The 14,480-nt window shown below is 45.7% G+C and overlaps 1 protein-coding gene across 1 annotated transcript in view; it reads right to left on the reverse strand.

The window, feature by feature from the left end:
• MRPS6 (mitochondrial ribosomal protein S6) overlaps positions 1–12,283 on the reverse strand; it is a 47,143-nt gene extending 34,860 nt beyond the window's left edge. Inside the window, exon 1 of the mRNA XM_031051439.2 lies at positions 12,036–12,283. Within this exon, the coding sequence (XP_030907299.1) occupies positions 12,036–12,080 (45 nt within the window). The 5' untranslated portion in view covers positions 12,081–12,283. The remainder of the gene's footprint in view (positions 1–12,035) is intronic.
• Positions 12,284–14,480: the final 2,197 nt, after the last annotated feature.

Consider the following 14,480-nt stretch of genomic DNA (forward strand, 5'->3'; position numbering starts at 1 on the left):
TGGGTGTACACACCCAAACCTTTATGGGTTTAGAGAGTGCTGGACATAAGATTTTTTTGCTTCCTACACCAAATGTGCACAGCAACGGAAAGACTAAAGCAAAGAAACCGTTTAGTCTAAAAATCATAACTCAAACCTTTGGTACTCAAGATTATTACAGAAGAGTAAGGAACAGGGTCTGACTCCATTCCTCTTTCCCACCCACTGGTAACAGAAATATAGGCACAAAAATAAATAAAAATCACTGCACTGGATCTTTTTTCTGACCATAAGGTCTGCCAGCCTCAGAAGCCTTACAAGCAACAGCTTCACGCATTCCCCCTTCCACTTCAGTTGTAGAAGTGCTTTAGCACTACGTGGAAGCTCACATTTCCTTATTAATTCAACCATGATTAACTAAAGCAATCGTGTAACATTCTAGTGTTTGCGTGGGCTCTTGTTCAGCATCCCTGTAGCATATTATGTTAATAAAAAAAAGAGAGCAAATAAAAACATTACAGATTCTCAGAGAGACCACAATAAAAAATACAGTCAAGGCTGAAAATGCAGACATCCCTTACTTTGTGCATTACTAAAGGCAGCAACAGTGCTAATGCAAGAACGTGCGCTTCTCATTAAGAAAAATGTATTTTTAAAACACTTTACAGCAAACCACAACTTCAGCCTTGAGAAATTCACATTCATGGTATTCATACAAGCTGGCTGTTTTCAAGAGTAGTTCAGAATCAAAAAAGGTAACAAGGGTTCCCCACCACCACCACAAACCCACATGAGAATAGATATTCATTCTGCAGAAGTTATAGCCAATAAAGAGACTACGGAGACATGGCACAACATGGACTGATTACAGTAGTGTGCTAAATTTATCATACTCATAAGCCTCAAACCACAGATGTATTTTAAATCCTTACATAGAAGGATACACATTTACCCTCACCCACAAATGAAGTGGTAGTTAAATGGTCTATTAGTTTAATCCAATACAAAGATGTGAACACTTCAGATCATATGACATAACCAGATACAAGTATAATGTACTATTCTTGGTTTTGAGCACTTTTGAGTAACACTTTAATAGTTTTGCATCTTTTACTATATTTCAGCAAAGTTTTCAAATGCAACTACATTGCAATGTTTATACCAAAACTGTAAGTATTTTAAAGAAAGGGGAAGAAGATACTTTCCTCAGACTGGAAAGAAGAAAAACTACCACATAGAAAATCAGAGGAATGGGCAAACTACAGAAATAGTAATAATTTTTTCCTTCGTCTATTGTCCTGTTCCGTTACTGGAAAATGTTAGACTTGAACTTCAGTTCACTTTCCACCATCTCCCCTATATGTTAATCAATGACATTGCAAAACTATATTATACTGTAACATACATAAATAAAAAAAATATTTGTTAAAAATACATTTATTTGATACAAGAGGTACCAAGCCCATAGTAGAACTACTACAAACATGGTTAATCCCACCGAAAAGTGTGCAAGTATTAGATGCAGCTGCCCTTGAATAAATTGTTACATTTCTCAATTAGGATACTTTGCCAAACTACAATGGGCTCATTCTAACCCAGATAAACAATATGTGAAGTTTCTTGAGCATTTCCACCTCCAGGCACAGCCAGACCATGCATTTTAAACAACCAGCCTACAGGGACCCGAAACATCACCTCTGTAATCAACATCTGAATTTTGCAGGGTTCAGCTTGCTTGAGCAGGAAGGTGGAAAGTTTTCAGTAGCTGCTACAAATCTGCTGCACTGTCACTAAATTACTGTACTAAAGTAGCTTCTTGTACCAGTTTCTTATTAGACCTAATTCTAAAATAACCCTGGAACTTTCTTCATTACAAAAATGAGACTCGTCCCTCTGAACTTTCAGCAAGTTATGACCTCAAGTCTTAAGAAGGACTTTTGAGACGCCCCATGTGAGTTTAATCTCAAGTTATTAGAACAGCATTACATTGTGGCACTGACAGAAAACAAAAAAAGACAGAATGACTGCACTGCTGCCAAGGACTGATTTTTTTTCCCCCTAAGGCTGTTTTCTGGCTGGATCATATCAAAGACACAAAACAATGTGCTTCCCTCTTGTCTGAAGATAGAGAGCTACAGCTCTGGTGAAACAATGCATATGTCTCTCCAATAGGCAGCCTGTCCTATAATAAAAAAAAAAGTCTCAAGCAATTCCCTGAAGAGATATCAGATAATGTGAAGCAGATTTAGGGTGGGATTTTTAGGAGAAATTTTTATGACTGTTTTAAAGAAAAACTTTCTCCACAGTGCTTTTCTAATAAAACAGGTCTTTTAGCATGCCAGAATCAAACTGCTCCAGCCCTAAAGCAACTATTTGTTTTTTGCTTAGTGTATTTCTCTTCTCAGCAGATGGGAAGTTTCTCAGTTGAGTTTCCTCTTCTTTTACAGTTAAAAAAAATCAGTCCCAATGGCAAACACTTTAAGGGTTATTTTGAGGATGCAAATGCCCACATATCATACAGGAGCGTCCACTACTATTATCTGTTAACAAATAAAGTACATACTTAACTGTTTTCCTAGACTTCAAAGTAGTTTTGAGGTTCTTTCTTAGAAGCAACAGATCTCTTCTCCACCTTCTTCAAGCAGCAGTTATGTTAACTCATGCTGGTAGCATTTTACTTACTTGACAACTCACTTGCATGGAAGAAATATACCCACATCACCAGGCTCAACACCTACACAGAAAACAACAATCCAACAGTCTCTCATGCCTTGAGCAGGCCTGTACAACATCCAACCCCCTGAGTGTGTTGGCTGGGCTGCTCCACTGCAGGCTACCTGCTACAGACACACAGGTGAGTTCCTACCTGCTCCACAGCAAACAATGCATTCTGAGGTAGCTTATCTCAGGGAGAAAAGCAGAAAAAAAAAAGAAGGAAAAAGAGAAAAAAGCTTCATTCCATTTACTGCAGCACTCTAGAATACAAAAAAGGAGCACAATTGTTCTTCATGGAATAACTGATACAAATAACTAAACTGATAATAACTGAATAACTGATACTTGTCCTTATGTAATACACGCCCTTGAGAAAGCAGAGGCCATCCTTGCAGCTGCTGAACAGGACACTAAACACCCAGGACCACAGTTTCAGGATTTTCCCTTGTAAACCAGGAGCTAAGGAATAAAGCTGGGCAGGAATCCCACTTGAGACAAGCAGCGTTATGTCACAGGAAGCAGGAAAGCTCAGAGGCACAAGTTGACCTGTAGCATCTAATAAATAACTTCAGCTAAGGGTCTGGACTGGCATTCCCAGGAGCTCAACTGGCTGAAGTAGAAAAGTACCACATTTACAAGTTACCCAAACCAGCAATGACCTGACTAACCTGTTTGCCACATGTGCTCTGCTGCATCAACACTTCTGCTGGCCTTCGAGAACACAGGTGCCCCAGAGGCAACTCTACAGATCATCACTAGTATGAATGTTCAATCTGAGGTGCAAGGTTCAAGTCAGTCACTCAAAGGAGTTATGAGCACACAGTGCGCTTTTTTGTCTGGGGTATCAGGAATCGCTCCAATCCTGGTCTTCCTTTAACTGCAGCATCAGAAAAAGCTTGCTCCTCAACACATTCTTCTCGATCCTTTTCTAAAGGACTGCTGAAGGAGACATGAGACAAATAAGTAACCTCACAGCAAGCAGTTCAGCAGAAGAAATAGAACAACACTGCATTTGCCAGTCAGAAATGTAATGCTACTATTACAGAAGCAGTTACTGGAGCTCTGTAAGGCCAACTGAAGCTGAAGAGCACTATGACTGTCAGTTTTAGAGCAGCAGATCAATGTAGTTGGTTTTGGTTTTAAACATTCTTCCCCCAGTCCCAAGTGTACACACCCATTTAGGTCTCCCACCGAGTCATAAATTAGAGAGGGGGAAAAAAAGGGCAGAAAGAGGATGCAGCTTTATGGTAGTGCTCATTCAGTACTCTGTAAACACAACAGAAACTACAGTACTGTTGAACTGCAAAGCAAGAGAAAGATCGCTTATTTTCCGAAACAAACATCACTAGCAGTGTCTCAACAGTCCACTTCTTGCCACCGCCTGTGGCGTGCACATTTGAATGGTTTCTTTTGCCATAAGTCAGTCCCCAGCACTGTCAGGAATAATGGATTTATTTGCTTCCACTGTTCTTTCAAGAAACTCCAAACAACTAAAGGGGAAAGGGAGAGTTAAGCTGGGGACAGAAGAAAGGAGACAGAAAGTTCCTTCTTATTTGTTCAAATAAACAGACACCAGAAAAACTATCTTCTCCATGCCTACCAAGACATACTGTAGTTACCTTACATGGGTCTTAAGAAAGACTAGTCCATCAAGTTAAAATAAACTGACTATTAGTTTAAAGAAAACATGTAGGTAAGAACTTTCTCTTCTCATCAGTCCAAAGAATCAGCTTGTTCACACGGGTGCCAGATGTTATCTGAGCTCTCTGAAAAGAGCAGAAAGTACAGCATTGTGTACTGAGTACCACTCAGCATTGCTGAAGAACTGGGCTGCTCTTCTCTGGCAAGTAAACAGAATCATTCATGCCTCTGCTATAACTCAAACAGATCACCACCAGAAGCTCAGATACTCAAAGATGGGTTGCCACTGCAAGCAGTTCCATCCCTCAGCACAGAAACCATGCTTTTCTTTGCAGCTGCAGATGACATTCTTCTTTCTACACTGGAACTGGAAGCAGAACAGGACAGAGGGTACTGAGAAGGCACATGGTCAACAGTAACCAAGAGCACAAGAGAGCAAACAGGGAAAGCAAGCCATTTAATGCAGGTGGGAAGAGGTGTCTCCTCCAGGAGATGGTAGTCAGGCAGAATTTCCCTGCCAGATAAGTGTGCCAACACATCAGCTTACATACTCAAGTTGGATTCTGCAGAGGGACACCGAGCCAAAAGACTCAATTCCTTCTTGTGGCAACCTAAAGTTCAGAAGCACAATCATTTCACTGTCATTGGCAAGTACTATTTACCTAAATTCAATGAATTACTTAGTTACTAAGGGCAACAGCAAGAGAATGGGTAAAACAAGCATAAGCATGCAAGGATTTCATTTCTGTAGAGGATTTTGGACCATATAATCAAGTGTTCTGGACATCAAGGACCAACATTACCACCCTGTTAGAAGCACACGATCACAAAAGTGTTGCAAAAACTCCGCCACTGCTGAAGATGAAGGTTTTCTTTAACTGCAAGGTACAAAGATGTGATCCAGTTGGTTAGACCCTCCAAGATTCCTAATCTGCTGGGTGCTCTTGCACCTTCCTGATGATTTTAAGATATCAAACAAAGATCTTGGCTATAAAACAAATGGTGCTATTCTACATCAAGTTTTGTATTTACCTATATTAAAAGCTAGCAAACATTGATTCTAGTAGTCTCAAACACATCAACTCCACTGAACACATTCCCTTCCTGTATCCATGCTCTGCGTGTACCTTTGTTTTTAATTATTATTCCATAGGTATTTGCATAACTGAAGCACAAGGACTGGCTTGCAAGTGGGCAAACCAGGATAAAACAAAAAAAAACAACTAAGAAATAGCAGAATAGTTCCTATGTGGCTCCCCACAATTGTATTTCTAGGATTTATTACCTTCCTTTACACTATCTGCTTCTTTCCTTCCCCCCCTCTCACAAGGGATTATGCATTCTCTTTCATTTCCAGCACCAGTATTTGCACTAATGCTTCCACATTACAGGTCCTCCTTTTGTACAGACCTTGCCTTACTTCCCATCTTTCTTGTTCCACTCCTGCATAACTAGTTATGTTTTGCAGATTTGTCCTCCCTTGTACTTTTCCCCCTTTCACCTTATCAGCTCTTATACAGAATGCTGTACCATAATGCTCTACCAGTGATATTCCTCCTGATCCACTGGGCAACCCAGTGACTACTGCTGCCCTCAGATAAGTAGCACAGAGGCTAGTATATGCAGCTTTATCAACCAGCTGCTTCCACATAAGCAACAATTGCCAGAGACTTGTAACAGAAAAGGCCTGGGCAGCTTTGCAAAGAATAATCTTGCTTTTTATCAGAGCAGGCTACTATGTTAGTCAATCAATAATCACCAACAACCAAAGTAATTCTGGGGTGGAAACTGCCAGCATTATGGCTCTGGACCAAGAAAATTGGAGAAATCAGCTCCTGAAAGAATACATAAAGAAAGCAAGAACCTTCATCATTACCAAATATGCAAGACGTACTGGAAGAGAGGAAACATACACACATTCATATTTGAATTTAACAGCTGATTCTAAGCAATATGATGGGTATCTTTAAAAATTAGTCACTTTTGAGGTCTTTTACAATAATGGAGAGCAGTAATGCTATTTTATCACAACAACTTCTCCTTCCCCCCCCCCTCCACCCGCCCTAACTACTGAAGGACAGAATTTGCTTGCATGCCAAAGTTTACAAAACATCTCCCTGTTCATATACATGGTGCATCCACATATATGCATATGCACACAGAACAAATACTGAGAGATACACAGCCAAGAGAGAAGAGCACGTTGTTAATTAGGCAACAGGAATAAGAAGCCTTATCTGAAAGGTTAAGCTGCCATTTCCTTCCACCGAAGAGTGCCTAGCCAAATCCCACCCAAGTCTGCCAGCCCTAGCACAGACACAAGGGCCTGCTCGTAGTCCTGCCTCAGCACTCAGGCTTGCAGCTCTATAACTTCAGGAACAAGAGTGGCAAAACTAACCAGGGCATCCCATTACCTACACTTACTGAAGCACATAACTCAATACACTGCAGAAGCCAGTGTAAACCAAGAAGCTTTTCAGTCTGTTATTCTTACCATCAGCTTAGTACTCACGTGGGACATCTTTGCCAAATTCACCTCGCTGTCAACTACCTGCTACAGAAGGGCTTAAAAGCTGTCTTTCAGAAGAGACTAAACCTTTACCTCGCCCAAAACCAAAGCCAGGCACACATCCCACAGTTAGAAGAAACTTAGAAAAGGACCACTCTCAAGTCTTACGATTGAAAAAAGGCAGACATCAACCAAAACGGTATAATTCTGAAATGCTGTCTGCATAACACACTTTAAAATCCAGTTGTTCTTATGGAAATGCTTAAGGCAGAAAACAAAAAGCTGGACCCTACAAGCAGAGTCAATACTAGATCTTGTCTTCCAGTCTTGTCTTCTAGTTCCAACTCTTTGGTCTTCTTTTCAGCACCAGCCCAAACACAAGGGTCCCTCCCTGCTAGGCGTACTATTGTGAAGAGCAGCCTGTTTCAGCCAACTAAAAAAGTCAAAGGAAACAGAGGAAAACTTCTGTGTAATTTTAACCTGCTTAGTAAAGGAGAGGGGCAGGGAATATACACAATTCAACTGCAGGAACAGGTAGGTTTACCAAACAGGAAAAAAAATGAAACCAGTATCTGCCTGCTCAGTGCCCTTTTCATTCTGCCCCACTTCTTCCTAGCAACTACAATATCAAAAGCCCAGTTGCTGCAGCTGCCTACAAGGCAATTAAGTGCAATATTCAAGATGTCAAGCAACACTACTGCCCATTACTTTGGCTTTCCTAAAATAGCTAATGATCTCCACAGCAGGTAGGGAATTTTTGAAACATGGCAATCCACTCCAAAGGCAACAAACAGATGCTGAAGACAAGTTATGTTGTGTGAACGTGCCAGTCAAACGGAGAGCCCAGATGCACTGAGGTGGGTGGATGGGTCCATTAGTCTAGCATTTACTGAAACAAGGTAATCAGGTTTTAGACTATGACACAATACAATGTATTTGTCATCTGTTACAGGTGAAGTGAGGGAGAAGAGTATGTCACTAATAAAATATTGATACGCTTCATTTTCAGCTAATTATGCAAATATAAAGTGTTTGCAAACTGTCCATTCACTTCAGTTCCAGTTACAAAGTTGTTCTGTTGAAGACGGGTGTCCCCGCTAGCAATAGCCGAGCAGCACCAAGAGCAGCATGGAAATACCGCCACCATCTCTGTCTGTCCTAGGTTCCCCAGGATGCCAAATTTTCTTGGAGGGTATCTCGCATTGCCGCCCTGTGGTCAGTCTGTAAAACAGCATCAGAGCAATAGGAAGCCATTTCCAGCTCTTCCTTCCCTTCCCTTCCCCCCTCGCCCCCCCCCCCCCCCTCCACACACTTCCTTCCCCCGGGCTCTCGAGAGCGTTTTGGCAAGACGAGAAGGGTAGGAAGAGGAAGTCTCTCTGAAAAGCTCTCTCCAGCCAGCCACAACTCCTGCTAATGCACTAGCTGGTCACTACCCTTTCCTGCTGAAGGTCCTGCCCTGCCATAATCCCCCAGCTGAAAGCAAAGATGACTCTCCTGGGAGAAAGACAGAAATAATTAGAAGTTCATCTTTTGCTATGAATAGTAAAGGTTAGAACATGAACAGCTGTGCCTTCATTTTGCACCTCTACCTTCACCACAACTGTGGTCTTTGACTCAGGTTCTAGAGGGTAGGCAATGTGTTGTTTACATATGTCTGCACGAAACTGATAGCAAGTCTGCCATTAAATTCCACAAGCTCACCATACTATTTGTCATTTGCATGTTGGAGTGTAGAAAGCCACACACGTGGGCAAAATTCATTATTTCCACTCTAAGTTTCAGTCACTTCACTGGCCTCATACCTTTAATTTCCCAAAGCATTTCCTCCATATACTCACACAGGGAGGAATACAATCCAAGCCCTCACTGCAGCTACTCTTTGAATACAGTGATACCATAGAGAAGTATGGGGTTTTATTTATTTCGGGGTGCTTTTTTATTTTTACATTTTTTCTTATTGTTTTCCTAAGAGTCACTGACTGGGATCTCTGCTGATCAAGGACTCTGTCCACAGGTAATTTACAAATACAGTATTTCTAGTGCAAGTCAGTTACCTGCTCATACACTACCTGTGCAACAGGACAGAGACTGCACAGTTCTGACTTCAGAACAAAGTCACAAGCTCTTGTGACAAGTACATGCAGACAACTGATGACAAAGTTGAAAAGTTTCTCCCTTTGCTGCTTTTCCCTACCCCCAAGCCTTTGGGTCTTGCATTTTTAAGACACAAAAGGAAAGCTGAAGAGTCTGCCAAGCAGACACTGGAGCATCAGGAAGGACCAAAGAGTCATGCTTGTCCTGTGCCCAAGCTAAGGCTAGCTGTGTAGGGAGATCAGCTGCACAGCAGGCTCCACAGCTCACAACAGAAACCACATGCAGAAGCAGAATGAGGAGGAATCCCCAGTTTGAACGCAAGCAGTGCTAGGGAACAGAGTTCACAGCAACAACAACAAAAAATTAATTTGAGGGATTTATTTTGCCTAGAACTATGAAAATGCCAAGGTAACTACTAAAAACAATTGTGGGTAAGGGAAACCCCACAGAATCACAAAGTTTGCCTCTGAAGAGAGCCATGAAAATCTCCCAGACTGTAACTATGAGAAGGTTTGCACTCAAGCTGCCAGGGAGCTCACAGGAATTAGTGACAGCCCTGAAGGGCAATGAAGCTGAGCAGCAGCAGCTTACTTTTTTCTTTTCCCTGCAAGGCAGGGGAGCTACCAGAGATGAGGAAGGATGCCACAGACACCAACAGAGGAGTCCACACTTGCTCAAGCCTCAAACTAAAGCAGGCACTGCAGCACACAGCCACTGCACAGAGGGTCTGACACAGCCAGACAGTGAACACCTCGTCCGTGGTAGCTTCATCGAGAAACACTGGTGTCAGTACGATTTATTCGGGCCTGTACGTGATCTCCCCAACTTGTAAAGGAAGGAGTTATTTAGTCACTCCATAATTTCAGACTGGTTTACCAGCCACACATTCAGGTCTCCATGTTTTGGCTAACTGAAGTTGGCATTCCAGTTGAGATTATGCACTGCTAAGGGGGTCATTAAAGCAACCCCATTCCCAGGATTCAGCAGCACCATGAAGCATATAACCACTACCGGATTTTTTTTTTCCAAGTGTTCTCATTACACAAGAGCAGCAGCAGTAGCAAGATACTGGAACACACACAAATAAAGCACCTACATCTGGTGTACTGTCAAGAGCAACAACAACCAAAAAAAAAAGGCACCTGGAATACAACAGGTGTAGGTTAAAAACAGCAGTACACCTGAACCAAAACTTAAGCAGTTTAACATAACCATGGAGCTAAAAGAACACTTTAAAATACATCTATCAGGAAAGAATATACTGGAGTTAAACTTCAGAGGAGAACGTTGCAGATGTTAAAACCTGAACGCATCCATGCTCATTAGAAGCATCTTGCAGCTAAAAGCTTAACCCTGAATGTCTGTGCTCAGATCTTAGGAACCAACGATCCTTTGCACCAGAAAACACTCCCTGACATCCCTTCCGAGTAGTCAGTTCATTTGTATCTCCACATTATGTCATACTTGCTACACTTTCTGCCCTGCTCCGCATTTATAGTGTCTGCTCAGCATACTGCATCTCCCACACTAACAGCATGTTCACAAAAAGCATCTCAACGCCTTACCTATGGCTCATACACTGATGGGTAGGGGTGTGGGGAAAAAGAAAAAATAATTACATGTTGACAACCCAAGCTCAAATGCATCGTGTTTTGTCAGAGCAAATGCTGCTCTGCGAGGCAGTGCAGCAATGTCACCAGATTTTTTTCTCCCTGTTGCCGTGTTTCTCCACTAGAGGACTCACCTGAGAAGTCTACTACAAGCTTCTGCAGTTAAACCAAGTTAAAAAAATCAACCCCGACATGTGGATGGTACATGTAAAATGAATGGAAATGTACTAGTAGATGTAGCACATGTAACACATGAAGACATGCTCCTATAACTACAAAAGAAATACGACAAAGCTATTTAGCTTCCTGCTATTTTATAACAGATACACATGTTCATTTAAATGAAGATTAAATGCGAGAGCAAGCATGTCTGTGCTGGGTCAGATCAGAAGGCTACAGCCTAGCTATAAGTGCTGCTACATTCCAACACCAGCACGGCATATTAAGCTGGAAAGTAGCAAATAAACAAAGGGCAGAGAAGGTGGCAAAAAGGGCTGGTATCAGCTATTATTTTCCAAATAAAGGGTCCCCTCTACACGGAGGTGCTTCTGTTTTATTATCTCTACACACAAGTGCACTCATCCCCTGCACAGATTCAGCTCTCGTAAAACGGAGCATCACATAACCTCACCCGCTCACACCACGGCTTATCATCACGCCACCAAAAACAGCGGCAACGGCTAGCAACCCTTGCCGTGGCTGATATGGGGAGCCATATCAGCGGAGCTCAACTTGTGTTTGCAACGGCAGGGAAGTAAAAATAAGAAACAATTAATTCTTGAGACTCCCGTGGTACGGAGGGGGCCGGAGAGGCTGGAGCTGGCATCCCGTGAAGGGAAGCTTGCCAGAGCAAGCCCTCGCTCTGCCCCACCGAGGCTCCCCGCAAGGCCTCGAAGAGGAGAGGGGACCTAGCGAGGTGCCAGCAAAACCATCGCAGGTGCTGGGGGATGGGGAGAGATGAGGCACTGAGGCACACGGCAATGGGAAGCGCTGGTGCTGCAGAGGAAGAAGGGGACTTGGCTGCACCACCTCGTAAAGGCAAGGAAGGGGCTAAGCTGACCTGCACCAGCCACGGGGCAGGGAGGGGAGGGCGAGATAAGAGAGGGAGAAACGCATCGATTTCGCCCAGCGGGGGATCTGCTTACCTGCGGACCAAACGGGAGGGGGGGGAAAGAAGGTGACTGCGGCTCTAGGGCAGCAGCTAAGCAAACTCTCCAAGGGAGCAGGGAGGAAAAAGAGGAAGGGGAGAGAGGGCAAAGACACATGGGGAGTCCAATCCGCGCTGCGCGGCCCCGCTGCATGGCGTGGAGGGAGAGGCCAGGGAGGACAGCGCTCGCCCCCGGGAAGGGACCGGCCGCGCACTCCCGTGCTCCACCGGGCAGCACGCGGTGGCGAGATAAGGCACCGAGGGGACGCCGGGGACAGGGAGAGAGTGTCTGTCGGGTCCCATCTGGCTCCCTCCCTCCCGTGTCCCCTCCCTCACTCACCCTCTGCATGACTTTCACGATCAAAGCCAGTTCATAGCGGGGCATCTTAGAGCTGGCTGTGGCGGAAGGAGCGGGGATGCGGCGGGTCAGAGAGCGGGAAGGAGGGGGCAGCGATGCCGGGGAGGAGGGGAACCGGAGGAGGAAGGCGCGTCCCCGGCAGCAGGCGGTGCTGGCGACGGCTCCTGCCCGCGCGGCTCCCAGGCTGCACAGACACCCAGGCGGGTGAGCGGGCGGCGCGGCTTAAAGGGCGCCGGCAGCTGCGCAGGCTCCGCCGCACCGCCCCCTCTCCGCGCCAAGCGCCGCCTCCGCCCCGCACACGCCCGCCTGCCGGGGGGCTGCCATGGCCCGCAGGCTGCTCTGCTGCCCGGGTTCGGGGAGGTGGGGGCCGGCAGGGAGGGAAGGGGACAGCAGCCTCCGGGGAGAGGGCCCGAGCCGGGCGGGCCGAGCCGCGGGCACCGCCTCCCCCCCACGCGGCGGCTCAGGGCCTGTGCCCGCCTTCCCGCCGCCGCGGCGGTGGCTGTGGCTGCTGCAGGGAGTGGAAATTTCCACTGTGTCCGCCCCCTCGCTCCCCCCCTCCGCGCACACACACACACACACACACACACACACACCCGAGACCGCACATGCTGGGGGGGGGGGGAGGACAGTGCAGGGGGCCCTGCGCCTGCCTCCCAGCCGCGGGCGCCTGCGGCCATCGTCCCCCGGCACCTGGGTGGGCTGGCAGCGACCGCGGGCTGCACGGCGAGGCAGGAGCTCTCCTGTGGTGAAGGGCGAGGTGAGGGAGCCGTGGAAGGCTGGGGCTGCATGTGTGGGGCACCCTCAGCTCTTCCAGAACCTTCTACAGCCCAGTGCCTTGCTTGTCCCTGACAAGTGCAGGTGGAGGTGGTCTGCCTGAAGTGGGCTCGGTGTTGGGACTCGAAGGAGGACTGGTGGGGTGGAACTGCATAGCTGGCCTTAGTGCCTGTGTACTCCCGGAGGCAGCGAGGGAGCTTCTGGGCAAATGTTTCCCAGCTGCCAGTGGTCTGTGCGCACCCTCGGCATTGTACTGCCATGCAGCGATCAAGATCAGGCACACAGATGCCCTCTATCAGCAGCACATCCGACACCAGCGTCCAGCTGTGGCTGTGCCAGAAGCCGGCATCCATCAAAGAGGGGCACTTGGAGAGCCTGGTGGTACATCAGGCTTGTTTCAACAGTATTTATTTCTTCCACAAAAGACAATGCATTCCTCTGGGGGTAGCCCCTTCCCTCACACCTCAGCATGCCCGACACACTGGGTGGCTCTGAGGAGGACAAGCTCATGCCAAGTTTCTGCCTGAGGTTTTGAAGTCCACATCACGTCTGCTCTCAGAAAAAGAGGGAGGCAGGGTATGGGCAAGCAAAGCCACCATGGCTGAAGAGGAAAGGGAAGCAGAGAAGTCAGAACTCAATTTTTAAAAACTTAAGTGAAATATCTATCTATGAAATCCCAGCCCTGCCCCATTGAGAGAGGCCTCAGCACCTGACCTGGGAACCCCAGCTATGCCCTTCTGCACCAACAGGCAGCATGGCTTGGTTTTGCTATGCTTGCCAATGAGTGATATCAGAGTTAGTGAAATTAATCCCAGGTATTGCTGACTGAAAACATTTCCCAGCACTTTCAATCATGGTTTGCAGCACAACCAGCACTGGTGCTGCTGTGGGCCTTCCTCATCTTAAGCAGATGCGAGTTGTAGGGAGTTTCCTGCACATACCCTGCCCTACAGGTACAACAAAGCCTGCTTGGGTGGTAGGAGTTGTTTTGTATCCTGCTAGCAGTTCAGGATGCATTCTCTGTGCAGAAGTATTTACATATATTCCCAAACTCCTACACCTCAGGCAGGGCTCAGGCAGTAATTGCCAGTCAGCTGACAGGTATAATTTGCTGCCTATTGGTGCTGACCACATACAAGCTCTCCCTGGGTTACTTTACTTGCCTTTTTTTTTTTCCCAGCACAGTCTTGTCTGGCCTGAGTTTCATCTGTGTTCTGAATAGATGCCTGGTGAGTTCCAGAGGTAATCCAGGTACTTTGTAAGTGATGGTCCCCAATGAAGGTGAGACTGGCAAGGTACCCTGCCATACACAAATGACTGGACAGCCATTCCTACGTTCTCAGTGCATCCTGCCAGTGATGGCACAGTCACACATGAGCCATGCTGTTCTCTTCCCACATAAAAGCCTTACACCCTGCCGTGCTACTAACGGTCTACCTGCTTAAAATTCTCCTTTGCCAGAAAAAAAAAGGAAAAGGATTCAATCCCTGTTGCTGAAGTCTTTCTCACACACAGAACTTTATGCAAATTCCCGAGTCTATATATTGAAATATCTAGTGACACTTTCAAATGCCAATATTTGATTCTCAGTTCGTTATACATTTTTATTCACCATTCAAGCTCACTTCTATGTTCCACATGCAAGCCCCACAA

This window comes from Melopsittacus undulatus, chromosome 2, assembly GCF_012275295.1.
Source record: "Melopsittacus undulatus isolate bMelUnd1 chromosome 2, bMelUnd1.mat.Z, whole genome shotgun sequence".
In the NCBI taxonomy this organism is placed as follows: Eukaryota; Metazoa; Chordata; class Aves; order Psittaciformes; family Psittaculidae; genus Melopsittacus; species Melopsittacus undulatus.